This window comes from Octodon degus, unplaced genomic scaffold (genome assembly GCF_000260255.1).
Source record: "Octodon degus isolate 3935 unplaced genomic scaffold, OctDeg1.0 scaffold00265, whole genome shotgun sequence".
NCBI classification, from domain to species: domain Eukaryota; kingdom Metazoa; phylum Chordata; class Mammalia; order Rodentia; family Octodontidae; genus Octodon; species Octodon degus.
In genome coordinates this window covers 2,285,887-2,313,830 of record NW_004524841.1, presented here as the reverse complement: position 1 = coordinate 2,313,830, position 27,944 = coordinate 2,285,887, and the positions used below count along the sequence as shown (strand labels likewise).

The window sequence follows — 27,944 nt, the reverse complement described above, 5'->3', positions numbered from 1 at the left end:
TTTTTAATGCTTTATTCATTGATTAAAAGAATATACATTTAACATAAACCATACAACATCAGTCATCAGGTCAAACATTCCGCTGGTTTCCTTAAGGTTTCTGTCAGGAGTTATTTTATCTGATTACATATACAAGATAAAATCTCACCACATCTGGCATTTACACACACTGTGCCAGTGGATTCACACTACTGATGTACATATAAAATCCGCATGGTATGTGCTCACTGGAGACAAAACAGTGCACACCTGTCAGAAGGTCATTTAATATAAGATGGTAAAACCATTTGTAAAACATATAAACTTTTTCCATAAATAGAATCATATCTGGACATCTGTTGCATAAATTGTGTTTCCAAAGCTTACAATAGAGCAGCCAGGTCTCAGCACTGCTGGGCACCCACGTTGGCTACTTACTTTATTATTGCAGACTGTCCTTTAACGTTAAATGCACAACATTCGTACCACTTAAAACTGGGTCAGGTGGAAGTCTCACAGAGACCACGTCTGTACCGCGGTTGCCCTGAAACAGTTAAATTGGCTTTTAAAGCCTCTCAGATATAACAAGGTTTTAAAACATACTTCATGGAATGTTCTTCATGTATAATAGCAGCTCATACCTATGATAGAACAAGCTTTCAGGTTTTCCTTTCTTTCCTTTACATTCACTATTCACAGTGAAACAGGTGCATGGTTTTTTTTTTTTTTTCTTTTTTTTTTTGTTTTTTCAGAGTTGAGGTTGCTGACTGAGCCACAGCACAGCTGTGTACCACAGGTCGAAATTCGACCTTAAATATTACAATCTAGCAGTATCTGGCTGGCCAGAGTGGGCCGGCCCCTGCCAGCATGTGGGCACTTCATTTAAGTCTATTCTTTGGCAGCTGACATGCGTGCTGACAGAGAAAAATCCAGTGACTCGTTGCAAGGGATTTCACGACTAATGTTTTTAAGCATGTGTGTTCACAACTCGACTTTGATTTTGTTCCGGAGGTTTTACCCTGGAATAGCTTCTTTCTTCCTCCACTACTTGAAATCTGGGCTGGAAAGCTAACTCAATGTATAATGTAATGGATGAGTAAAATTATGTCAGATATAGTTAATAAAAAAATCCAACAGTTTGAGTATTCATGTTTATGTAAATGCATTAAAAAATGGATTAAGCAATGTTCTACTCTAGTACTATATGAAATCCACCATGGTAACTGGTGATATGAACTATTATCTAGGTAATGAAAGTTAGTTGGCTTTCCATTAAAGGTAACCATTTGGGACCATAGTATCTTTCTTCCATTTCAAATCAAATTAATGAAATGCTGCTGGAATACATAGATGCAGTGCATTGCATACAAATCCACCAGGCTATGGATATATATATATATATACACATACGTATAAAAATATTTTGGCTCCTGAGCTCTGAACTCTGACACACAAAGAATAAAAATATCAAAAAGGCAGAGTAACTCAGTGAAAAACAAAGTTAGCCAGCAACCTCAGACAATCTTCGGTTGTATGTCCTTAAGGTCTGGTAAGGATTTTATTAACCGTGAAAGCCCTATACAATGTCACTTTGAACTTCTAAACCAATACCCGACTACGTTCTTTGATCAAGAAGTAGAATATACATATATCATTCTATAAAGCTAATACTGATTAAACACAGCACAAAGGGATTAATTCACACTACTGAAAAAAAAAATAATGGGACCCTACTTGCATATGTAACCACAGGAATTGTACATTTAAAAAAAGCTAAACGTCTTCACTGAAGGTTTGCATCTCTCTGTAAAAATGACGATTTGGTTCAGTGAAGACACTGAGGGACTCGATGTCCATGACTGCGTGCCAAGGCTGACCCAGGCCAAGGGATACCTGCTCGATAAGGTTATGTACTGGGTCCACATCCTGGTCAGCCAGTTCACCTTGGTCAAAATCAATGCTTTCTTCAGTGACTTCAAGCACTTTTAGATCAGAGCCACGGAGACGAGCAATGGCAATGAGGTTGTGCGCCCACACCGTGTAACCTTGAAAGCAAGCAGAAGACAATAGTCCTTACATTTTGTCTCGTTCATAAGTCTTTTCCTCACTCTGTGCTTCTTGAGAAGATTCAAACATGCCTAGAAACATGTTATTTCTTAGGGGAGAGGGAAAAAAAGGATCTTAAAAAAGATTGATTTAATAGATCTTTTTAGGGTAAAAATAAACCTGTTAGAAAAGGGGAAAAAAGACTGACTTTAGGGCCATGTGGGGGGCACAGTCTATGATCCCAGCACTTGAGAGGCTAAGGCAGAGGAGGAGTATAACGAGTACAAGGCCAGCCTGGGCTACACAGTGACATCCTGTCTAAAAAACCCCACAGAAAATACTTACTTAAATGAACTTTTAGATAATGTGTCACTTTTACAATCCCCATTTTACTTAACACTTTTAGTTTTTTTAAAAATACTTGCAGTATTGAAAGTATTGTTTTCGGGGCTGGTGAGATGGCTCAGTGGTCTAAAGCACCTACTTAGAACAAGGTTAGCAAAGCCCAGGGACCTCGGTTCAATCCCCCAGCACCACATGCCAGCCAGCCCTGCCCCCTGGTGGGCTGAGCTGGCCACACACACACATAAAAAAAAAAAAAAAAAAAAAAAAAAAAAAAAAAAAAAAGAAAGTATTGTTTTCATACTACCTCTGATGTTTCGCCAAATTATAAAGCAAAATATGAAAAGCAATACACATTCATTTCCACACCTATGTAAGCTAAAAAGTTTCAAAAATAATGAAACAGAGCTAACAAGTTTAAGACAGTCTTACAGACTAGCTTCTGTCTTTAAGTATCAGAAAAAATAAAATGTTCTTTTAATTTGTCAGAATAACAACTTTATTCAAACAAGAGCAGTGCATGTTAAGATGAATGGCCCCACTAAGAAGTAAGCATAATCAATGGAATCATTTTCTTAAAAATTCATACAAACTAATACCTTAATGTCTTAGAACTGTCCAGGCTAGCACTTGGGAGGCTGAGACAGGAGGATCACTGTGAGTTCAAGGCCAGCCTGCAAGTGAGCTACAAAGGGAGTTCAAGCCAGTGAAACTCAGTCACACACACACACACACACACACACACACACACACACTCACTCCAATTCTGAACCCTAAAAGATGAGGCAGTAAACACAAAAAATATTTTTCTTTCCTTCTGTGTTAATACTTTTCAGAGGGTCTTATGATTACAAGAAATAATACTGCAGGCATGTATGTTTCCTTACGTGAATTAATTTCAAATGGTTTGTGTGTGTGTGAAATAGATGAAAGAAGACAAAGATTAAGAGGGAAACTGGAGCAGACTGCTCAGGGTTGTGGTATGACTCAATTTCTTTCTTTTTTTTAAATGTATTTAATACCAGGTCTATACGGTTTCACTACACAGATCAGACTCACAGTGATCATCCTGTTTTTCAGCCTCCGAAGCACTGGGATTACAAGCACACGCATCACACCCAGTCTCAACTGCCATCTAGTACAGGCGGGGCTTGCATGGCAGGCTGGGGATTGAACCCCTGGTTCCTGTGTTTGCCTAAGCAGGTGCTTTAATCCACGGAGCTATCTGGCTGGCCCTATCACTCAGTTTCTAAGTGATGTATTTTACAAAGTTATAAGCATAAGAATATACGTATCAATGTATTATAAGATGTCTTAATGTCACAGAGTCAGTGCCATCTTTTTATGGCCATAAACAATATTACATATAATGTTCACAGCATATTATAGTAAATAAGATTACATACCATGAATTGCTAGGAGAGAGAGCTTTGTGCACTTCCATGCTAATAAAACCAATGGATCTTCATTTCTGTTGTCACTAAGATCTGGAAAGCCAGACGTATCGATCACATCATTCATCAATATAAAATGAGTGAGAAACTTGTCATACTGCCTGGATATGAGATCCACAATAGCCCCTGAAACACACGTGACGTAGCTGTCAAAGTGAATCCTCTCCAGTGGTATACTGGGTTTCAGGATCTTCAGCATGTCTTCACTTTTAATATCAAATGCCATGATGTAGACACGGAGACTAGTGCTCTTTCGTGACAGGGCCTTCCAATGCTCATCGTTGGGCATGTTGTCCAGAGACTTGTGCATCACAGAAACATTGTGGACCAGGAGAGACAGTCGCTGCAAAGGCACATGGTTGCTATCGGTTAAGACTCTCGCCATCTCAGCTGTAAAGTCACAGAAGTCCAGAGCAAGTGAGCGCAGATTGACAAATCGCTCCAGTTCGACTGCAGTGATAAGAGTGCTGTTACCAGGAATATTGTTGTCCAGTAAACTCAGGTGCTCCATGGTGTTGGCAATGGAGTTAGAGAGAGATGACAGTGATGTTGGGGTCACTATTTCCAGCATAAATCCACAGGACAGCCACTTTAGCTGCCTACTATTACTCAATATTTCTTCAAACAGCTGCTGAATTCTATAAGGAAAACAAGGCAGAGTGATCTGACAAACAGCTCTAATTTTCTTTTCAGGTATCACAATGTTTATTGATAGATACAAGTATGTAAAATCAGGGCATGAACATGACTTGATAAATTAAGTAGACTTAATTTCAATACTATAATAAGAGGGACCAATTCAAATTCTCACCATTTGTTTCACACCCACAAAAACCACTTCAAGGGCATTAACGATTTGACAAACAGCTCTAATTTTTTAACAATGATATTTGAAATAGGTGATAAATGGTACGTAATGTTGAGATACATTTTCCCTCATTACTTAATTTCTATTCACCTCACAATACCATTAAAATTCACATTAAAGGGCTGGTGAGATGGCTCAGTGGTCTAAAGCGCCTACTTAGAACAAGCTAAACTAAGCAAAGCACAGGGACCGCAGTTCAATCCCCCAGCACCACATGCCAGCCAGCCCTGCCCCCTGGTGGGCTGAGCTGGCCACACACACACTAAATAAATAAATAAATAAATAAATTAAAAAAAAAATTCACATTAAAATATTATGTTAAGTATATAGAAATATTAAACACAAAAATGTTATCTAAGGAAAACAGTATTTTATATCTATATGGTAGAAAAAGCTGTTCACATACAACTTATGTTATAGCAAGGGCATGTAAAAATTAACAATTTTAGGCAGCAGTAATTATCCAGCAAGCTATTCTGATTTGATTTAGGAAAGGGAATGGCATATACTGATTACTGTATTTCTTCATTATTATTATGTGTTCTTTTACAAAAAAATCATTACTCTTTTGCTTATCTCATAATTTTATAGAAAAAAGCTAGAACTATGATTGAAATAACCTTCTCTATGAACTATAGACTTACTGTTTAATTTTTTTGCCATCAGGGTCCACCTTGCTGAGGTATGTATTTGACAAACTTCCTTGCTGTTGTAGAACACTTATGTCTCCAAAAAGGCTAAATTTCTGGAGGTTCCTACAAGAAAGGTTAAGGTGATATTTTAAATACTACAGAAAAATATAAATAATTAAGATAAAAATATACAAAAGTGATAGTCTATGAATATTTCACTTTTAACTCCCTGGAATCCAACTCAGCACTTTCAGACTGTTGCATGTGCAGAGCATGAAGCAGCACGGCGTGGGAGGGACAGCGCGAGCTTTTAAGGAACAAGGACCTGAGTATCGAGACTGGTCCCGGTCTCGTACTTTAATGACTATGGACGTCTCTCAGCGTGCCTGAGACTCGGTTCTTCATCAGTATGAAATAAACACTTCTTACAGGAATTAGGTTTAAGTAACAAGATGATGCAGACCTGTGTAAGCTTCAAGTTTCAAACAGATGTTCATTGTAAGATTTTATCAAACAAGGATATGTGTTAAATGGGCAGAGGCTGGCACAAGTTGGTCCCACCCCGAGGAATACTAAAATCTGGAGAATTTTCCCCAATTTTATAATAAAAAGTTAATCATCAATGGATAAAAAATTATGTAAACATCTTTTAATTTAAGATGTCAGCTATAAAACATACATTTTTCTAATAGTAAAATTCTAAGTAGGTGAATACTTTTATAACTAGATAAAAATGCAACCTACTAGATTCCATCTCCAGTACTGTAAACAAAAAACATAAATCAGCTAGATTCCATTTATGCCATGAAAGGATGATTTTAATAGGAAATGTTTAATATACAAAAGTAATTAAGATTTAAATAAATGGAAAATGCTATTTTTTGATATTATGTTACCCCGAATTAATGGTCTAGTTTCACTGAAAGCGTAATTCTAAAATTTAGCTTGAGGGATAGTCAGTCACTAATTCACTTACGCATTCAGTCAGATCTCCCTTGACGACCTCCAAGTGCCGGGGCCAAGATACCTTTTAGGGTTGCAGTAGTGACCCAGCACTGTGAGGGATAAGAACACGGTACTACGGGAGTGGCTGACACTGTGCCAACTCAGAGAACACTTCCCTAGATTAACTAAATGTATCTTACAGATAAGCGTGAATAGGAAGAAGAAATGAAGATGGCTCTTCAGCTGATGGAGCAAAGTGAGCGACTACATGCAGCAAGAGAGTAGCACGTGAACCGCGGCTGCAGACATGGTCTGAGACCCAGGTCAAGGAAGAGAGTTTGCTTTTCTGCCTTAACCCTACTGAGCTGCCTTCAAATGGTCTGATGCAGAAAACAGATTTAAGTTTTTGTCTGGAAAGTAATACTGTAGCATTAAAACTGCCTGGGGCTGAAAACAGGAAGATCACTATGAGTCTAATCTGTGTAGTGAGACCCTGTAGACCCTGTTCTAAATACAAAATTAGAACACAAAACAAAACAAAAATGCTGCCTGGAAAGGAGGGCAAGCTTTAAGTGGGGAGGCTAGGTTGAGAGTATTGCATTTTTTTCTTCCTGGCGATAGGGTCTCACTACATAGTTTGGGCTGGCCTCAAACTCCTGGCCATCCTCCTGCCTCAGCCTCTCATGTACCACCAAACCCAGCTAACAGAATATTTTAATAATAAAGATGAGGAGAGACAGGAAAAGGAATATTGTGGGACTGTCCTGCTTCAAGGTTGTATATTGTGAGATTTTTGGACTTACGTGTAAACATGAGAAGTATAGAATTCTTTATCGTATTTTTAAAATATAATCTAATTTTTAAATGTTTTTTTATCATATTATGTAGGGACTTAAAGTTCAACATATCAATACCTGATGAAAAATACCTGTTCCTTATTATGCCTAAGATGTTTGAAATGCAGTGAGATAGTGAGGTTAAGCTTGATAGCCTAAATCGTTTGATAATAACAATAAGCTTGTCTTCTGGATGGTTAACAACCTAAGTTTGCAGACCAAAATTAGAGAAAAAGGAGGGCTCCAAGGAAAGCCAACATTTTGGCCCTACCCTTCTAAGGTCAATTAAGACTCAGGACATATGAGAACTTGTACTGTAATGTCATGTACCTCGGTAGTGTCCCAAGTTTTCTGATCAAGAAGATTATGGGGCCAAAGAGGAAAGTGATCGATGATGTAGAGTGTGCCTAAGGAGAGTCACATGGGGAGAAGACACTCTCTCAGGCTTTCACAGAGAGCACATTGGCCAAGCAATGGTCATGACTCATCCACATGGCAGTACTGACAAAGGTTCTACAATCTGAGGTACAGGATCTCGGGATAAATCCTGAGGGCATTTCACTGACCTTCTCAGACCAAAAAGCTACAACTCTTGTTGCACAGGTCCTGCTTTACCTTGGTCTTAACCATCCAGTAGAAAAGTATGAAGACGAAATATAGGAAGTAAAGCCATGTTGTTATGTTGAGCTGTGGGGGACTCAGGTCAATAATTTCTGACATTGCCAGTTAAACAGAAGGCCCAATGCTATTATGGGCTACTGAACTCTTTTAGAATATTTTGCTGAGTTTACACACCTATAATATTCAATAACGGAACTTAGGAAAAATGGGGTATACCGATGAATGTCCATTTTGTATCTGCATTCCAAGTGGTTAGGATATATAGTTGCATTCTCTTAATGAATAGAATGATTTGTTCTAATGGTGTTTGTAAATCGGATCTCAAGTCCGCATCTTGTACAGCAATTAAACACTAAGAAGAATATATGTGGTGTATTATTTGTTGAAACTGTACTTTCGATTTGATTTGAAACTGTCTCACTGCTATCTGTTTATCAGTAACATTTTGAAAAAAAATGAGGGAGATGAATAAAAAAATAATAAAGATGAGGGATGATGGTAGTTTGATGTGAATTTCTGGTGGTACAGGCAGAGAGACTGCACAGCCTTGAGTTGCACATAGAGGTAAAGTGACAAGAATGGGTGCTGGATTAACGTCAGGAAGAAAGGGAGAAGGGAGTCCTGAATAACTCTTATGTTTTCTGGGCTGTAGAACTGCGAAGATGGTAGAGATTTTCATAACAGAAATGAACAGAAGATTAGTGAAGGATTAATAAAAGATTAGTCAGGTAGATTATGAGCTCAATGTTTTTTTACACAGTTAGAGGTGTCCTTAAAACACTCAAGACTTCCTGAGCTTACAAATAAAAGAAATAGAACTATATAAAAATGAAAAGCCTGATATTCAATGTACTTCACAAAAAAGGGGCACAGCAACATACTGAGGAGTGTGTGACAAATGTTCTTTTACTTATGAAAGAATCCCACACAAATCAAGAAGAAAAACATCAAAAGCTAACTAGCAAAAAGATTATAAATAGCCAATCTAGAATAGGTCAAAGAAAAGACATTAGTAACACAGATACTGTAATTTCTCTTTACTATTAAATATTTTCAAATGTTTCTCTACTTAACTATAATCATCTATGTGATGACTAGAAAACCGTAACCTTAAAACATTTCGGAGACATAATGCTTAACTTTTTTCCATTAAAAACAAGGATATAAACACTGCTCTTGAGAAAATAGCTACTATGTCAGACTCTAAAAGGTACATTACTATAATATATGGAGTCTGCCAAAATAATGTATAGATATATAGATACTTCAGTCAGAGAAAAATAGTATGTTTTCTCAACAGATGCCATTACTTTAGTATGGGGGGGGGCCCTAAAGGATGTCATAAATCGCAGAAAACTCACCATACTGCAAGTCCCTAGCAAGGAAATTGAAGATGCATGTGAAGCAATCTCAATGACCAAGGTTACCCATGTGGCAGTTCACTGTACTAACAAATGCCTGGGAGCTAATGGCCTCCACTTGGAACATCGATTGTAATTCTAGAGGCCAAATGTAACTTGCGTTAATCTCGTGAGGTCTTGATAAATTCAGTATTGAAATATTTATAGAAGGTTTTCTTTTCCTGAAGTGTGCATACATTTTTTTGGTGGACATGTGTATGTGTGTGTATGTGCGTGCGCACGTGTGCCTCTATGGATACTTATTTGCTTACCTTTCTCTAGTGTTTCAATCTATACTACTCTTATCATGTCCAGGTGGTCCTTCTCTTCTCTCCCTCCATTGGGAGGCTCATACTACCTGCAGATGATTCACCCACATTTCCCAGACTTCTACCCTCTCCTACCCTTCTCTCATCTCTTACTTCAACTCCTCTGTATCAGATTTCTCCTTATCAAGATCCCAGGAGTATATCTGGGAGCTCATTTAATGTGCAGTATTTGGGTTTTATTTATACATGAATATGTACTATTTTATGCACTATATGCACTAAATAACACTATCTCCTAGTGATGGAATAAACTAAAAAAACTAAAATAATCTTTCACCATTACACAGCCAAGATTTCTAGCCAAAAAGTGTTGCTCTCTGTGGCAATTACTGGCAAAGCAGTGATTATATCTCCAATCAGCAGTAGAAAGAGGTTAATAAAACATTTTCCCAATTTATTATCTCACAGATGCCATGTGGGATTATACAATTTTAAACAAAGTCTTTTCTAATTCTACTTTTCTGTTCAATTGTGACCAAAATCTCCTTGCAATGTCACTGTCCTAGGCACTTAAATTTTATTGGGAAACAATACCGAATTTCTTCAGCAACTCAGTAACCTAAAGTTCCTTATCATTCAGACCATGGCTCTGCCTGTATCCAGACAATCTGGACAATTAATACCCAAATGAACCTCATAATCTTAGTACTACTATGAAATTGTGTGAAGATTTTATCCATTCAGTTTATTTCCTAAAGTAAACACATCCCTCCCCAGTAGTTTCCATTAGCAGGAATTTATTCCCTGATTTATGTTCATTATTAAACTCATAACAGGTTAACTTTTCTTGAAATAATCATTAAAAATGTTGAAAAATATTAATTTGTTTAGTATAAATTATTTAAGCATTTGCAGTTTTTTTCTTTTTCACATATATTGGCCTAAACCTTTATTATTATTATTATTTTTAAACCTTTATTATTGAGATAAAATAAACCATGTTATAAGGAACATGAGTGATATTATTTGTCCTTGTAAAGCAGCAGTCTCCAACCTTCTCGGCACCAGGACCAGTTTTTGCAGGGTGGGGTGGAGGGCGTGTGTAGGGCTGGAGGGCACAGCTGCTGCTTTGGGGCTGTGTTCTCGAGGGGGAACAACACACAACTCAAGCTGGGCTCCTGCTCCCTGCAATCTGACGGGAGGCGGGGCTCAGGTCGCACAGGAAACAGAGGGGCTCAGGTGGGCCTGCGGCTCACCTCCTGCCCTGTGGGGCTCCTCCAGACAGTCAGGTGCTGGCAGCCCCAGGGCCCCTGCGGTAAAGGATATGCCCTCGGCCAGCAGTGAAAGTGCACTGCCGGAAGTCAGGAGTCCTAAATGCCGTAAGTCTCTGAACTGCAGTTTTCCTATTTGTAAAGTAAGACAATGTCCAGGTTATATTAAAATGAAAACAAAATCTTGTATTTTGGGCTCAAATTATCATCCATTTTCGGGGAGCTAGGTCTGCAATAGCTGCAGCATATGTCAACAGTGGTCACAGCGCAGGCTGCATCTGTCAGCTTCTACGGCTTTCAGCATTAGTGCTAGTAGGGAGAGTAACATCTCAATTCTTTTTTTTTGTTGGAACCAGGGATTGAACTCAGGCCCTTGCACTTGCCAGGCAAGCACTTATGCTACTGAGCTATCTCCCCAAGCCCCTGAGCTATCAATTCTAAGATGCCCAAAAGAACTGTTGGTTTTGGGATGGTCTCACTAGGTAGCGCAGGCTGGCCTTGAATTTGCCTGGGTTTACAGGTGTGCACCACCACATGGGGCTCACATCTAGTTTTTTTTTCAGAATCTAAAATCTTTTTATTAACAGAGTACATCTCTGCATTAATTCTTGTAGCCTCGGCTGGCCCGTAGGCTACTGGCATGCTCAAACTTCCGGCCCTTGGAGCAGATGTAGGGTTCAGTGTGGCTGTGCGGGGTTCCTGGCTAGTTGCCCAAATGCTGGTACACCCCTCGGCCCTTGCGCGGACCAGAGCGCAGGATGGTGCCACGGCCCTTGGGGGAGTCCAGGGCCAGCTGGTCAAAGGTGAGGTTCTTACCCGCAGCCTTCAGGATGTGGCTGCGGGCCGTGCTGGTCATGCGCAGAGCGCAAACCTTCAGCTTGGGCACCTCCAGAATGCGCACATCATCAGTGATGGTCCCCACAACCACTGCTGTCTTATTTTCCTGGCCCGGAAGCTTCATCTTCTGGATCATCCAGGAAAGGGAGAGAGGTGGCCGGTTGGTGTGACTCATGAACAACCTCTTCAGCACAGCCTGGTTGAAGGTGGAATTTGTCCACTGGGCCAGAAACCTGTACAGTTTAATCAACAGCCTCAGGTAGATGTCCTGGATCTTGGGCTTCTTGCGTCGGTCTTTCTGGTCCTTCTCATGACGGATGTCAACTCCCACGATGGCGACTTCTCTTCAGTCCACACCTACAGTTTTTAAGTATTATTCACTTGTATAAATTTAAACCGAATTGTATCCACTGGCTCTAATTTACACTAAGATTGGAGTCAGGACTTGGAAGGTAGGTAAGTACTAAGGACAGTGTATTCTGTATGATGATTGTGTTTATTCTCTGATGAATTTGTATTTTTTTTTTAATTTCCAAGTGTTACCAATAAGATATTTTAAAACATAATGCTAAGATCTAGCAAAATGAGGACTCAGAACCTCACTCAGTGGCAGAGCACTTGTGGCTAGCATTTTTTTAATTATTATTGTTAATTTTACTGAGAAAGACATAGCAATGAGACAGTTTCAAAACAGGTTAGTAGGACAGTTACAATAATTAATACATTACATATTATTGTCTTCATAGTACAAGACACAGAGATGGTATCTTGTCTAAACACTATTAGTACATATCTTTTTTCTCCTTGAACTAAGAGAAGGTAGCTGTGTATCTATCCTATTTTGTTGAGGATTTTACACCTGTATTTCAGGGGGATAGGCCCACAGTTTAACTTCTTTCTTTCTTCTTCTGGTTTGTTTTTTCTTTATTCTTCTTCCTCTTCTTTTTAAAAATGAGGGCAATGATGGCCTAGTAGAATGGGTCGTAGAGTGTTCCTCTTTATATTTTTTTATTATTTATTTATTTATTTATTTTTTAAATTTTATTTATTTATTTATTCATTGTGTGTGTGTGGCCAGCTCAGCCCACCAGGGGGCGCGGCTCGCTGGCATGTGGTGCTGGGGGATTGAACCGCGGTCCCTGTGCTTTGCCAAGCTTGTTCCGAGTAGGTGCTTTAGACCACTGAGCCATCTCTCCAGCCCTCTTTATATTTTTTTAAAGACAAGTTTAAGGACTGGAATTAGTCCTTTCAATGGTTGGTGGAATTTAGCAATGATGCCAGCCGGTCCTGCATTTTTTCTTTGGGAGGTTTCTAGTTACTGAGTCAGTCTTTTTACTCATCCTGATCTACCATATTTTCTATTCTTCATTACTCAATTTTAGTATGTTTGGCAGATTGTGGGAAATTCTTCATTTCCCTTAGATTATCCAGTTCATTTTACCAACAAGGATCTCTCATAAGCTTTAAACTTTTTCTGTACTTTTCAGATTTTTCCATTATTAGAAATACATCCCTGGAGAATTTAGGACAAATTTTAAAGTAGCTTTTACTTTTGTAAAAGCCATTAACTTTAAAATCACTTTAAAAAGTTAAGATGTTGGGTGTTGTGGCACATGTTTGGAATCGAAGCTCCTTCAGATGCTGAGGCAGCCCGAGGATTCCAAGTTTGAGGTCTTCCAGACAACTTAGAAGCTCCTGTCTCAAAATTTACTGAAAACTGGGCATGGTGGTGCATACCTGTAATCCCAGCTCTTGGGAGGCTGTAAACAGGAGAATCATTATGAGTCCAATCTAGTAGTGAGACCCTGAACACCCTGCAGACCCTTCCCTAAAATACAGAAAGAAAAAAAAAAGTAATGAAAAAGGTCATGCATGTAGCTCAATGGTAGAACATGGGGGAGCCCCAAAATTCAATTCCCAGTACTGAGAGAAAAAAAATTAAACTGAATTGGAGTAAAATTTGACAGGTTAATAGTTCTTATTATAGTAGACTCACCAATTTATGTACAAACTTTCCTTACAGATGTAATGGCAGACTTAGGAATCATCCAATTCAATCCTATTTTTTTTAATAGATGAGGAAATTAAAGTGATTTAGTCAAGACTGCAGCACTAGTTAAGGCCGAGCCAACTAAAGAATCCAGGTTGTGACACTCACTTTGTTCATAATGTTTCAAATACCTAAAATAGCTTGAATACAATAGTCTTATTGAAAGTGATAGGAAAAGCTCTTAGTGGCCTATTTTACAGCAGTGTATGATATACAGTTGTAGAAAAAAAAAAAAAGTACTTCTCCAGTCAAAATGGAAATTTATTTAGTAAGTGATATAGAAAACAATATTTCACTTTAAAATTTAGAGAGCTGGAGAGATAGCTCAGCTGTAGTGCCTGCCTGGCAAGTGCAAGGTCCTGAGTTCGATCCCAGGTACCAAAGATAAAAATAAACTTAGAGAAACAAAAAACAAAACTGGCAATTCAAAGGCAGCTTTCAAATACATTATGCTGAAATTATAGCGGCAAGCCAAGGAAAATTCAGGCAGCCTCCATGTTTTTCATTATTGTTTCAGATGGCAATGAAGGGACTGAAAAGCATGTGCAGGCAAAGACACCAGAATGGAAGCTATTGAGCTGACACATAAACAGATGTTTCCTTCTGGAGCACGGTATATACCAAAAGTGTCAACACTGATACCAACTGCATCTCACAATCCTCTTAATTTAAATTTGTGACCTGAGTTTTACTTACTCATTCAGTGACTTATGTAGAATAACAAGTGAAACGAAAGTACAAAGTGTTCTTTTCCTATAGAATGTTTACCATATACTTGTTCAACAGGCATGTAACAAAAACATGCTTGGAAAATATTACACTTGGTGAGAAATATTTTCTTACCTATTAATTCTTCAAATTAATTTAGTTTGGTTCACATGATAATATTAACAGGCTAGAACCTGTTTAGAAGCCCTTTTGTAAGTCCCAGGAAGTACTGTGAAATAACACAAAGCCACGAAGGGTGCTTAATAATCTTTCTAAAGTATGCAAAAGGCCATGCTATCACTGAAGAGAATGGATTTCTTCAGCTTAATTGTGTCCTTCTCTGGCCATATTTTTAAGAACTAATTGATCAGTTCCAGAGAGAACAAAATCACATGGTCAAGCACTTACCCCTTGGAAGCTTGTCCTATGGACTACTCTCTTCTTTCTTAATTATGAAAGGATGTACTGTGGGCCAGGGATGTAAAGAGGTTATAGTGGCTAAGGTCTAATGATCCACGATCTCACACAATTATTTGAGTGAAGAACAGGTTTTATTTTTATTTGAAGAACAAGTTTTAAAACATTTTGTTTTTAAAGCCAGGGGACACCAAGAAATTATTTATAACTCTGTTTGAAACATTAATGGTGTGTGTGTGCGTGTGTGTGCACACACACACACACGTAAATGTCTACAATTTTTAGAGCTACATACTTCAGTTTGAGGGGCAAAGGGAAATTGCTATCTGGGATTTATCATAAAACACATCCAGAAAGAAAAAGGGCAAATGGGGCAAAATCTCTGAATCTAGGTGATGGGTGTAAGGGGAATTGTGCTTAGTTTTGTGTGTGATTTTACAGGGAAAGTTAGAAAATAGCGCAATTATTTCTTTTTGTAACCTTGGCAAGTTCATGCAAGTTCTCTGTTTCAGCTTCCCATCTGTGAAACAGGATTAGCACAGGTGTCTCCTCACAGGGTTACGAACAGTGCTATTTCACTAGAAAGGGCACTTGGGGTTCTAAGCCACGTTGGGAATATATCTGAACGGCCTCCTCGGTGTGGGTGGTATACCTGGCCAGGGCCTAGGAGCTTGGTGCTGATGCCTGTGGTTGATGCCTGGGTTCTATCAGTTCTGTGTATAAACTGTGTGGCCTGAGAGAGTGGAGCTGAGATCAGACTTTTGCCTCAGGTGACCACCCTTTCCCTTGCTTTGAACCAAAATGGCCTTTTTGAGGTTTCTGAGAATAGTAAGCCAGCTGAGAAGGCAGTCTGCTATCTTCCAACTGGCCTGCTTGTCGCTTTTCCTTGTGCACACAGGGGTGACATAATAGAACAGTAACACAATGAGGTTCTGGGTAGAAACCATGTGCAGCTGGGCCTGCAATACAAGGGATGAGGCCAGTGATTAGGGAGCTGGGGAGGAAAGAACACTTGTCTGGAAAACTGTCTTCTCTCTTTTCACTCAGTCACATTGCTTGAATCCCTAACTAGCAGGAGGGTCAGACCTAGGCAAATTCCACAGTAATGTTTCCATACAGAGAGGGGAAAGAGAGGAGAAAAGAAGAAAAGGAAAATTCTAAGGGATTATAGTTAGGGAGACTAGCAAATTTCTGGTGAGATCCAATAAAGCAACCCAAATTTACATGAGGCTTGTCTGAACAGGGCAAGGCTCTGGCGTCCTTGGTAGTAAGCAGCTAAATACAAGAACAGTGCAAATGACAACCATAAAACATGATTTTAGATATTTAGGGAATAACAATTAAAAAGGCATTAAATGTTAGCAGAACAATCATATCTAATTTTTTAATGCTGAGGTTCTATTTCTAGAAAACCTTTAGATAAAAGACCAAAATACAGACCCAGACTACTCTTCTCTTCTGCTCTTGTGGTCCGCACTGTCACCATCATCTTACGTGGATTTCCACAGTGGCCTCCTGGTCCACTGCCTCTACCCTAGTCGTGCCCTTCCTACCCAGCTCTATTCTCAACAGTAACACTCCTTGCTGCCTCTCCCATTCGCAGCTCTTCACTTGGTTATCTTTCTCCATAGCGTGAGCCACGATGCATTGTACTTGTTTGTCATCTTTAGTACTTAAGATCTATTACACAGCGCTTTTAAAAACTATTTATATGGTTTATTGATGTTTAGTACTTGAACTGAATTGTACTTCTTGATTCATCTGAGGCTGGGTTTTCAAAGGTATTTTAAAAATACTTATTTGGGGTAATGATTCAGAGTTCCAAGTATCAACAATAGCTTGAAAATTGGATTTCTTTCTGTGCTGACTTATTCTTCCTTCTGATAGAAAGCCTTTTGATTACTGCTGCAGCTTTGGTTCTTAAAATAGGGCCTGGCTCCCATTAAAATTTGTGGGAGAGTATGTTTCTTTTAGCTCATGAGAAAAACTAAAGTCAATTTAGCTATCCCTCACACACCAGAAATCTTTCTTTCCTCTCCCTTCCATCCTGAGATACTGTTTCCTGTTTTCTTTTTCTTTTTAGCACAAGAATTTCCCCCATTACAAGTTCTGGTAGTCTTAGAAACATCTACAGAGGAGTTACTAGGTCAATTCTTTGAAAACGGTATTAACCCATGTTCCTACAACACTATTTCTTAATCACAAACTGCAGAGGGCTGAAAATCTTCATTTTTTCCCTCAGATTGTCCTTCAGATTATTCAACACAACTGAGGTCCAAAGTTTCTATGATCTTAGAAATGATGACCTTGTTCTTTTTTCTGTAGTTCAAAATTGGGGCACTTCATCTGTGGCAATAACATTGGTATATTTTTGTTCATTCTAGAGGATCCAAAGTTATTTCTTTGCTGTAACAGGAAAGACTAATGCAAAAATGGAAAATACAGCCACTCTAAATTTAATATAGCCAGGTCTAAGTAACTACAGAAATAAGACCAAAGAACTTAGTTAAAAAGATAATCATAAAAAGTTTAAAACCGTTGCTGATGCCAACAAAAGGGATTATAAAATGTAATCTTTTCTTTCTTAACCTGATGAATGCTAAAATAATCCACATAGCTGCATGAATTTCGAGTCAATCCTATTCTTCTTAGTCCATGTTCCATATTGTTTTTCCATCAACAGAACACACTTTAACACATTCCCACAGCCAGTGGTACAGATCTAATTACTTTTTATCAGTGCTGTTACTAATCAAATTAATAAAAAGCTTCCTGGTGAGACAGCCATGCATGTACCACTGGTGCTTCAAGCAACCTGGCAGCAAAGCATACAAATTATGACCCCTTCGTGAATGTGTTAATAACATTTTCCTTTCTCATGCCAATGAACAACTACAGCCAAATCAAAGAAACAAAAACATTTTAGTACTTTCTGCTACAGGTAGAAATGTTTGTTCTATGTTGTACAATACAATAGCCACTGCTACATGTAACTAATGAGCACCTGACATGTGACTACTGGGATATGTCAAATCTTTAATTTTACTTAACTAAAAATCCAGAAGACTAGCATACTAGACAGCTTAACATTAGAATCTAGAAATAAGTCACTGGTCTATAAAGGTTTTCCTTGTTAGCTTCATTAGGATCCACTAAAGATATACAGAAGAGATACTTATACAGACTATTGCTGTTTAATATTACTAAAGGAAAAATTTAACAATAATGACAAGAGAATAAATCTTAGGGCTGGGGAGATAGCTCAGTGGTCTAAGTGCCTGCCTGGCAAATGTGAGGTCCTGAGTTCTATCCCTGGAATTGCATGCCGTGCTGGCTCCAGAATCATGGGTGTGCACACTGGCCAGCAAAACTGGCCATGGCAGCACATGCCTATAGTCTCTATGCTGGGGAGGCTGAGACAGGAGGATCACTGTGAATCTGAGCTGCTTAGTGAGACCCTGTACCAAATAAATAAATAAATAAATAAACATTTAAAAAAAGAAAGGAGTCTTAAAGAGAAATGAAAACGATTTTATCAGCAACTCCTCTTGGCTCCATTTCAAATCCATCTACTTCTTTCCAGCTAGTGCCTCCACAGCCCAAGTTACTATCATCTTTCGCCTAGATGACTACAATAGTTTCCCAACTCATCCCTATCTTCCTGTCTTGCTCCCTCTTAAAATGTAAATTAGATTACATTACTCTTGTACTCCATCTTTTTTCAATGACATCTATTCTTCAAATATAATCCAAACATTCCACAAGCACATAGAACCCTTTCTCTACCTCTTTTTCCCTCAACCTCTCAGAACTCAACACAAAGTTCAATGCTTCTCTCATGCTCATCTGTCATCTGACCCTCCCTGAGACCAAACATTTTTCTGGTTTAACTGCCTTGCTGCTTGCTGTTTCTCATACCTGAAATGCTATTTGCTAAGCTCTTCCGACAGGTAACTCTTATCATTCGGGGTGTAAGTCAAATGTTCTTTGCAAAAAAAGGTCTTTCTGGATTGATCTATCTAATGTCACCTAGTCCTCATTTACCAGCAGTGTCTTTCATTTTTATAACTGAAATGATCTTCCTTTCTTCTTCTTCTTCTTCCTTTTTTTTTGGTCTTCCTGCTCTAGAACATAGACTCCATGAGAACAAGGAGCTGGTCTTACTATTTGACACATAGTAGGCTCTTAATATTTGGAAGAAAAAAACCCTTCCAAATTTTTGTAACAATCATCTTAGATCTTGTACACATTGGTCAAGATGGGTGAACCTTTCAAGGCTGCCTCAGGAATATTACTGTATTAAAATGAAAATACTTACATCGACAGCTTCTTTGACAGAAATATTTTATTTATTTTTCCTTTTTTTCCCGCAGAACCAGGGATTGAACTTAGACTCTTGTGCTTGCCAGGGAGGCACTTATTCTACTGAGCCATCTCCCTGGCCCAATATTTTACTTTTCCTTTCTCTTTCTTCGTATTTTTAGTTTTTCTACAACCCTCCATCTGTCAGTTTCTCAATAATCATAAGAATGGACTTACTGGACTAGAAAGCCCTGCTGTCTCTCATAGCAGGCCTCCCCGGAAGTTAGTTTTCTTAGCCTCTCCATCACCCTGAGGTCATCCCTAGAGAAGCACTTTAGTATGTCAGTTTTAAGGTCAGAAGTCTGTTAGGATGCACAGCTGCACCTCTCTGCCCTACTGAATCTACAACTTGGGCACAGCAGACTAGTAAGAATCACAACGTGCTTATATAATAAATCAAGCTACGAAAGTGAAATGCTCTTACGTAGTACAGTATTCGTTACCTCTGATGGGAAAAATATTTCAAGAAAAATAGGCCTTCAAGTAATTGGAGATAAAATCATCTAGGCATTTCCTACCATCTTATATTGCAGTGATGGTGAACCTATGGGATGCGTTATTGTTTTTTTTTTATGTATTTAGTATAGCATCTACAGGGTCACACTACACAGACTGGACTCATAGTGATCCTCCTGTTTTCAGCCTCCCAAGTGCTGGGATTACAGGCGCAGACACCATGCCCAGTCTCAGTCACCATCTCAGCGCGCTGGGGGAGGGGGGGCAGAAAGGCATGCTGGGGATGGAACCCCAGTAGCTGCGCCTGCTGCGCAATCTGGCAGGCCCGCGTGTTGTTTTTAAGATAAAACATGTTGCTGTACAAGTTGTTTTTTCTAAGCCAATATACCTCAGTATTTGTTGGCATTGGGTGATAAGTAAGTGGGTTTGGGGTTGCTGTTTGGGCACTTCTCAGAAAGGTTTGCTATCACTGTTATATAGAACTAAGAATGCCAAAGGATTTTTAACTTATTTTAAGATATATTTTTAAGAGGATTTAAGTATATATCTTGGTAGACTGATGTTGAGGAAACAAAACAAAGCCGACTCTGCTTCACTGTACGCCAAATCTATAAAACCAAATCTACACAAACATGATTACATATATAATCACTTAAGATAAAAAAATTATTTGTTCTTGTGATTTACATTCTTACATTAATCTAATAAAATTGGAGTAAAAAATGTTATATTGTTTTATGGGGAAACAAAACAAAACCAAACCAAATCTAAGGCTTAAATGGACCCTACACTCTAAGAGGGCACTATAGTACAGGCCGGTCTGTCCTCCCCAAAGGCCCATGTGTTACATGCAGGTTGGTGTACAGGCCTTGACACTGTGCCCAGTGAGAGGCTCTAGGTCATGCGGGAGTGCTCTCCAAGGGGCGGTATGACACTGGCTTCCTCCTCTGTCACTCTCCTTCACATTCTGGATAAGAGGAGTAGTTTGTGCTCCACCACACACTTCCCAAAGTAATTTATTGCCTCACTACACAAAAGAAAGGGGGCCAACTGCACACTAAAACCTACAAACTGGGAGCCAAAATGAACCCTTTTTCTCTTCACAAACTGATTACCTCAGGTATTTGTTTAGAGTAACAGAAAGCTGGCACAGAAGGTACAGAAGTAGGCTCAGTCATGAAAATGGTCAATCCACATACATGGAATAAGTGCTATAACCTAGAATTTTAGGAAGAAAATCAACAAACCAATGTCATATACAATTTCTCTGGCTTCTTACAGTAAGTATTAATCCCAACTAAGTATTTCATTCAAGAAAAGCTTTTGTGAAATAATCATACAGTCCATCACCAGTGATAGCTCTAGTGACAGTGTGCCCATGGCTACTTGTGAAGGATCCCGCTTCCCCACTGGGGGCTGAATCCAGGCCTCTCACCCTGGGCTACACTGTAGCCCTTTTCTTTTCTTTCTTTCTTTCTTTCTTTTTTTTTAGACAGAATCTCACCTGAGCTGCCCAGACTGGCCTTGAATTTGCTATCCTCTGCCTCAGTCTCCAGAGTAGCAGGGATTACAGGTATGCCTCTAGCTAGTAAGTCTTTTGTATATTTTCATAAATCTTATTGATAACAAATTCTCATTCTTCCTAAGAAGCCTGAAATGTATTTCTTTTCTTTTAGAGACAGAGTCTCATAATGTAGTTCAGACTGGCTTAGAACTTGCAGTGATCTTCCTGCCTTAGCCCCCTGGAGAGCTGACATTATAGGTGTGCACCACCACGCCTGGCAGCAAGGTAGTATTTCAATAGTTAGCAACCAATTTGTCAACCAGGTTAAAAGCTATAAATGCATTTCTGAGTTTGTTGCTTGGAATGTGGTACAATTTTTGTGTAGAACTGCAAAAAGAAAAATTCAGTCTATTTAAACCATAATGCAACAGACTGCATACATACTGTTTTTCTGTTCTTCACAATTTATCAAGAATATATATATATATATATATATATATATATATATAAAACCTGTCACCCTGTAGAGAAGATTTCTATAACCTGAAGGGCTGTGTTTCCTTTCTCAGAGGCAGCTGCAGACCTCTTTGGGTAGCCTCTGTGTTCCTAACCCCTAAAATGGCAGTATGCTGATCATCACTATCACTCTGCAGTGCGTATGCACACGCAACCCAGGAATCAGGCGCAATAAGATGCCAGTTATCCTCAGCACCTCTGAAAGGTTCCTCAATTCAAGGTTATGGTTTTAGTTCTTTTCCTAAGGAACAGAAAAATAACAAATAAACTAAGGGTCTAAATCATATGAACTTTATGAAAGCAACTTAGCACAACACTCTGAAACAAAATGTTTATGAAATGATGTTTTCTACTACTTATAAAGGGACAGAACTCATAAAGCAAACCTACTAAAATATAAAAAGAAAATGTCAAATATTCACTGTCTAGGAGAAAAACCAAAAATCTACAAATGAAGTCATAACTTGTTTCTGGTCTTTAAGCCTACAATTTGCAGTTTGTGATTACAGAAAAAAAACAAAAAACAAAACCCACTAGGCTTAACCAGAGTTACTGAACAAATAACTTGGTTAATACATTTTCAAATTTGCTAAAACATAAAGGAAACTAGTCACGTATATTTTTAACATCTTTATTAATATTTCAGGTTTTATCAGTGTATCTAAAGACATTTTTAAAAATTAAGGCGAAGTTCACTTATTTTCAAACACACAACCATTTTTTAAAAACAACTGGAAATATGTCAGTACAAATAACACCCATAATTATGCTACACTGTAACTTCAGGCATACAATATGTGTTGGCAGCACAACATGCAGCTCCATCTCTATGGCAGATGAAAACCTCCAAGTCAGGGTGACAATACTGTATTTGTATAGAAGTTAACTGACTCAGAAAGCCAGGCTGAAGGTAGTCTTACAGACAGGTGGCCTGGCATGCTAATACAAGGCGCAAGGTTGAAGATATGGAGGGGAGACTTAAAGGAAGATATGCTACACCACTGTTAGGCGTACATGGTGTCATCTATCCATCCATGCATGCATCCATCCATCCAGATGGTTATTAAAATACCTAAATAAATACCTAAATGGTTATTAAAATAAAATGAAGGTTTATTTTTACTTGGACCAGAGGCAGACAGTTTTATGGAGGATTGTACAGAAGGGTCACATGATTTCAGGACAAAAAATCTAACTGAAGCTCAAGGACTTCACAACCTGTCTTAATCTCACCAGTAAATGCTCTCCCTGACTCAATCTTTCCTGCTTGTAGGGCAGCTGATCCACCAGCCATAAACTGGACAGTTAGAAATTGTCTACAACTTGACAGAGTGGCTGTGTGAAAAGCTGAGGAAAGAGCCACAAAGGGGCCATGTTCCAAATACAACTTGGGGCCACAATGCTTATCTCTTGACCTTGTGATTCAGACAAAGAATTATGGAGATACAGATATCACTTGACCTTCTTAAACATCAGTCTTCTACCTACAAAATGGGGTAACCACTGCTCTGACAGACTCACAGGGTTCTTGAGAGGCCCAAGTATGAAATGAATGTGAATAGGAAGCAAATATTCAAAAGGGGAGGGGAACAAAGGAGGGGGAAATGAACAGTAAAAAAAAAAAAAAGAGAAAGAGAAAAGGAAAAATATGGAAACAAAGCATTTGTAAATGGGGAGGGAAGACGCACTGAAGGGAGGGTAGGAGAATGGAGAAAAGAGAAAAAGTTATATCACATATAGGTACAAGTTCTCTACGAGGAATATGATTATGTACGTCTAAAATGTACCAATAAAATTTGACTAGAAAAGAAAGATGAATGTGAAAATACTTATAAATGGTTAGCCATAATAGTATGTAAGGGTCTCTATTTTTTTTTTTTTCATTTTTTAACTTTCCTTCCAACTTATGAGTTTCATTATAATGTTAGAATATTCAGATATGAAAAATATAAATTAATAGAATTTTAAGAGGGTGACAGGCCGGAGAGATAGCTCAGAGGCGTAAGTGCCTGCGTGGCAAGTGCCAAGGTCCTGAGTTCAATCCCCTGTACCAAAAAAACCCACAAAAAAAACAAAAAAACAAAACAAAACAAAACAAAAAAACACCAAGAGAAATAAGATGTTGATTAGGATACTAAATCAGAACATGGAAAGTTAGCTCCATTGCAAAACCACGACCAGAATACGTTTATCTCTGTGGGCAGCTCCCTCACCCCCATCCTCCTGTATTAGTTAAATCACAGCGGAGAAGTCCAGTCTGGAGGTGCTCGGGGAGAAACTTCCAACCTGACCATCAACCTCTTCCCCCAATACCTCTAACAAACACTCTTCCTACTCTCTGGGCCTGGCCCAAAAGAGTACCGAAACACTCTTCAGGAGAATGACTGTGAAAGATTTATTTCGGCTAGACTCTTGTACCTGCGGGACGCCAGGAGCACACCAGCTTCTCCCCCCACCACGCAGCATCTACTCCTGAGGGTCAGGTGCAGGGTCAGATGCGGGGTCAGAAAACACAGGCTATGTCGGACTGCCCCCAGGCCACGCTCTCCAACCCTCAACTCTCCCGCGAATAGATCAGCGTCGCCCCACGGCCACCGAGAGGAGGACCGGGCACACAGAGGCTGGAAGGCGCCAGGAGCGGCGCCTGACAAACCCCGAGTCCCGGCTGTCCTGAAGTGCGCCGACGAGTCCCGCTATCTCCTTCTGCCTCAAGGAAATCTCCCGGTTCGAACCGACGCCCCAGTCGCCGAAGCGGCCCGCGCGTCCCACGGAATCTATTTCGGGCGAGGGGAGGTAGGGCGCCCCGTCCGGGCGGGGCCCAGCCAGCCTACCTGTTGTTCCGGATGCTGACCAGCACGCAGAGCACCAGCTCTAAGTAGGTGCGCAGCACTTCCAGCCAGCGGGAGGACAGCTGCAGGGCCTCGACCTCTTCTCCGCCGGTCCCCGCGTCCGCACCGCCTCCGTCGCCCGGGCCGCCGCCTCCGCTCAGGTAATTTTCGGCGGCGAACTCAACGCGCAACTCTCGTACGAACCAGCCGCACTTGCGCATGAGGAACTCGAGCCGAGGCTGCTCCGCGGGCGAGACGCGGAGGCAGATGCGGAGCTGGGGCCACAGAGCCGGGTAGAACAGGCACTCGCGCCAGTGCGAGCAGGAGGCCGAGGCCCGCAGCCGGTCGGGCGCGGGCAGGAAGGAGAAGATATGCACGATCAGCTCGCTGGGCAGCGACGCGGCGCCCGCCGCCTGCCCGCACAGAGCCATCCGGCCCCGCCGCCGGCCGCCGGTCCCCGGCCGCCCCCGCAGTCCCCGGAGCAGCCCCCGCAGCCGTCGCAGCTGCCGCCGCCACCGCGCCACCCGGGCGGCCCCGGCTCGGGTTCGAACTCCCGGCGGTCGGGGCTGCGGCACTGACAAGAACAACAACATCAATGACAAGGAAGAAGGGGGCGGAACCGTCGTGGGTCTCGGCGGAACCAAGTGGAGCGCAAGTTGCGGAGAGGGGGAGAGGCCTCTGCGGCGGTGGTTTGCAGCTCGCCAGCCGCTGGCCTTGCACACTTTACTCACACGCTTCCAGAGGCTACCCCGTTTCTAACTCTAAACGCCTAGTCTGTACCGTCTAGGAGTACGGAAGCTACAGCGTTTATAGAAAGGAAACCGCCAATCTCCCCGAACCCGGCGGCGGAGGCTGGGCAGTGGTAGGCGCTGAGTGTAACGTCACCGATAGTGGGCGGGGCCCAACGCGGACTTGCGCGACTTCCGGAACAGGGGAGCGCCTGGTTGCCGGGAGGAAAGAGAGACGCGGCACGTGATCCCTGACGCACTCTGGCCAGCGGCGTGCTGCGGGGGTGGGAGTGCGCATGCCCGCAGTGGGCCGCCTTTGCACTCAGATCTTTGGGCTCGTGGCCTGTGGAAGTGCTGGAATCTGAGTGAGAGGTGTCTCTGCTTCTGTTCACACGTTTCTCAGTGGCTGGCTTGAGGGCTATTAGTCAGTGCCGGTATGCAGGGTCTTTATCAGCCGTACCATCTGCCCACAGTGTCAGGATGGCTGAGATTGCGCCCTAGGGTGGAGTCGCGGACTGGCCCGGAAGCCCTGCGCATGCGCGCCAGGGCGGAGAGGGGGCGCAGCGCCTCCCGGCGAGGCGAGGAAGGAATGAAGATGGCGCCGCCTCTCGGGTGCAGAGGGGACGGCATGTGGCCGAGTACGAGCGACTCCCCGGGCTTAAGGAGGAGCTCACAGTCCTCCAGGCGAGATTTGAAGGTAGCCTTGCTAGCTGGAGAAGAATTTTCGAAATCTTGTCCCTTAGCTTCCACAGCACCATTCAAGTAAGTGGAGAACTGGGGATCCTCAGTGAAGTCAAAAAAGACGAAGAGTTTTTTTGTAATAATTGAGGATTGTTTTAGGGAGGCTGACCCTTCAAAACTTTAACTAGGATTCTGGAGCAGTGTCGTTCTCTTGTAAACATCCACAGAGTGACTCAGTGCTCTCAGCCCGAAAGGGCACAGCTCGTGTTACGCATCATCGTGGGTTGCGTACCTCGCGCCTGCCCCCAGGTTGGCACAATGCGGGGTTAGCTCGGGGTTCCCACCCGCGCCCTCGCTGCCTAACTAGGCAAACAAAAGTGTCCCGTGACTGCACCCCAGTGAACTTAAGGTGTTTCTCTGAAGGCTTATCTGCAACATTTCCATCTAAATACTTCTTGTTAGTACTTAATCACCGTTCAGTGGTAACAGCAGTGAATTAGGAAGTTGAGCCTTGGATTTTAATTTCTGACACTCATTCAAATGTTTTGTTTGTTTTGGGGTGTTTTAAGACAAGATTTTGCTTTGTAGTGCTGGCTGGCCTTGAACTCCATGTGCTGCTCCTGATCCTCTTGCCTTGGCCTTCCCAGTGCTGGAGTTTTAGGAGAGTGCCATCATGTCCAGCCCGCCTGCCTGCCTGCCTGCCTGCCTGCTTCCTTTCCTTTCTATTATTATTATCTAAAGAGAATACAAAATAGAACAAAAAACATTGGAAATGATACAGGACATCACCAAAAAAGATAGTAGTAATTTGACAGTATATAGTTGCTGTATTTCATCATGTTGTCTTCAAATTAGTTGTTTAGGTTGCCAGAAATAAGCATGCAAAATTGGTAAAAAAGAAAATAGAAAATTTAATTACAAGAAATTAAAAAGGACAAGAAAAAAAACTAAGCATCTACTGCTCCCCTCTGTTACACCAGCAGAAACCAGCAGCACAATTATCCAAGCCATCCTTATTACATACATGAATTTCACAGTATCTATTGTACCTTTCAGATTTTATTAACTCTAAGGTTCTCAGCACTATCAAGACAATACTATGTTTGCACATGTGGGTCTGATTTACTTCACTTAAAAAGTATGGCTTCTAGTTGCATCCATTTACCTATACAAGCTTCACTTTTTCTTTATAGCTGAATAGTACTCCATTACATAAAAATACCTCATGTTATTTTATCCATTCATCAGTTGATGGGCATTTGGGTTGTTTCTAAGATTTAGCTACGACAGATTGTACTGCTGTAAACATGGGTGCACATACATCAGTGTGGTATGATTGCTGTTCATTTAGAAAGATACCCAGGAGAGGAAGAGCTGGGTTGAGTGATTCCCAGCCATCTTGTTACTTAAGTGTGCAACTGTGTAAAACGTATCCCTGTGCAGCAAAAAAGAAAGTCACACTTAACAAAATACTTTTTTTGATCTTCTTTTACATTTCACATTAAAATTTATACTACTTTCTCAGATACTTTCTATAGCTAATTTGTCTGGACCAGGATCCAATTAAGTACCGCATTTGTATTTGGTTGTATCAACATTAATTTTAAGATTAATCTTTTAAACCCAGCCATGGTGGCACGTGCCTATAATCCCAAAACTCAGTAGCTAAGGCAAGCCAGCCTGAATGATATCGTGAGATCCTGTGTGATACTCCCCACCCTGCAAAACTGGCCTCAAAACACTCATGGCGATCCTCCTGCCTCAGCCTCCCAAGTGCTGGGATTACAGTTGTGTGACACTATTCATTGTTCATCTTTTAATTCCTAATGGTTACCACTTTCATGATTTCCATTTTACATTTGGATTTTCCAAAAGGACCAGACCAATTGCCCTGTACAATATCTAATTTTCTGACTGCTTTCCTGTTGGTGTTCAGCTTATGCTGCTAGTCCTGGTATTTTTTTTAGGTATCTGGAATCAAATTTAGGACCTTGTGCTTGCCAGGCAGGTTCTGCACTACTGAGTTATATCTCTGGCCCCACATTTCTTATAAATGTGCAAATAAATATTCATGAATCAATTAGGTTAAAGTTAAAAGATTTTTAGATAAGATTTTATGGTAGATAATGTTGAATAACTTACATCAAATTACAATATCTTTTTTTTTCCATGAAATGCTATTTTTGTTTCCTAC

The 27,944-nt window shown here is 40.6% G+C and overlaps 1 protein-coding gene and 1 pseudogene across 1 annotated transcript; both read right to left on the bottom strand.

Moving 5' to 3' along the window:
• On the bottom strand, nucleotides 1–26,353 carry Fbxo33 (F-box protein 33). The gene is made up of 4 exons (XM_004646339.3): nucleotides 24,345–26,353; nucleotides 5,334–5,444; nucleotides 3,774–4,459; nucleotides 1–2,024 (listed from the first exon to the last, which is right to left on the bottom strand). Exons 1-4 carry the CDS (start codon nucleotides 24,932–24,934, stop codon nucleotides 1,753–1,755), a joined length of 1,659 nt encoding a protein of 552 aa, XP_004646396.1. The 5' UTR covers nucleotides 24,935–26,353; the 3' UTR covers nucleotides 1–1,752.
• LOC105741012 lies at nucleotides 11,265–16,304 on the bottom strand (annotated as a pseudogene).
• Nucleotides 26,354–27,944: the final 1,591 nt, after the last annotated feature.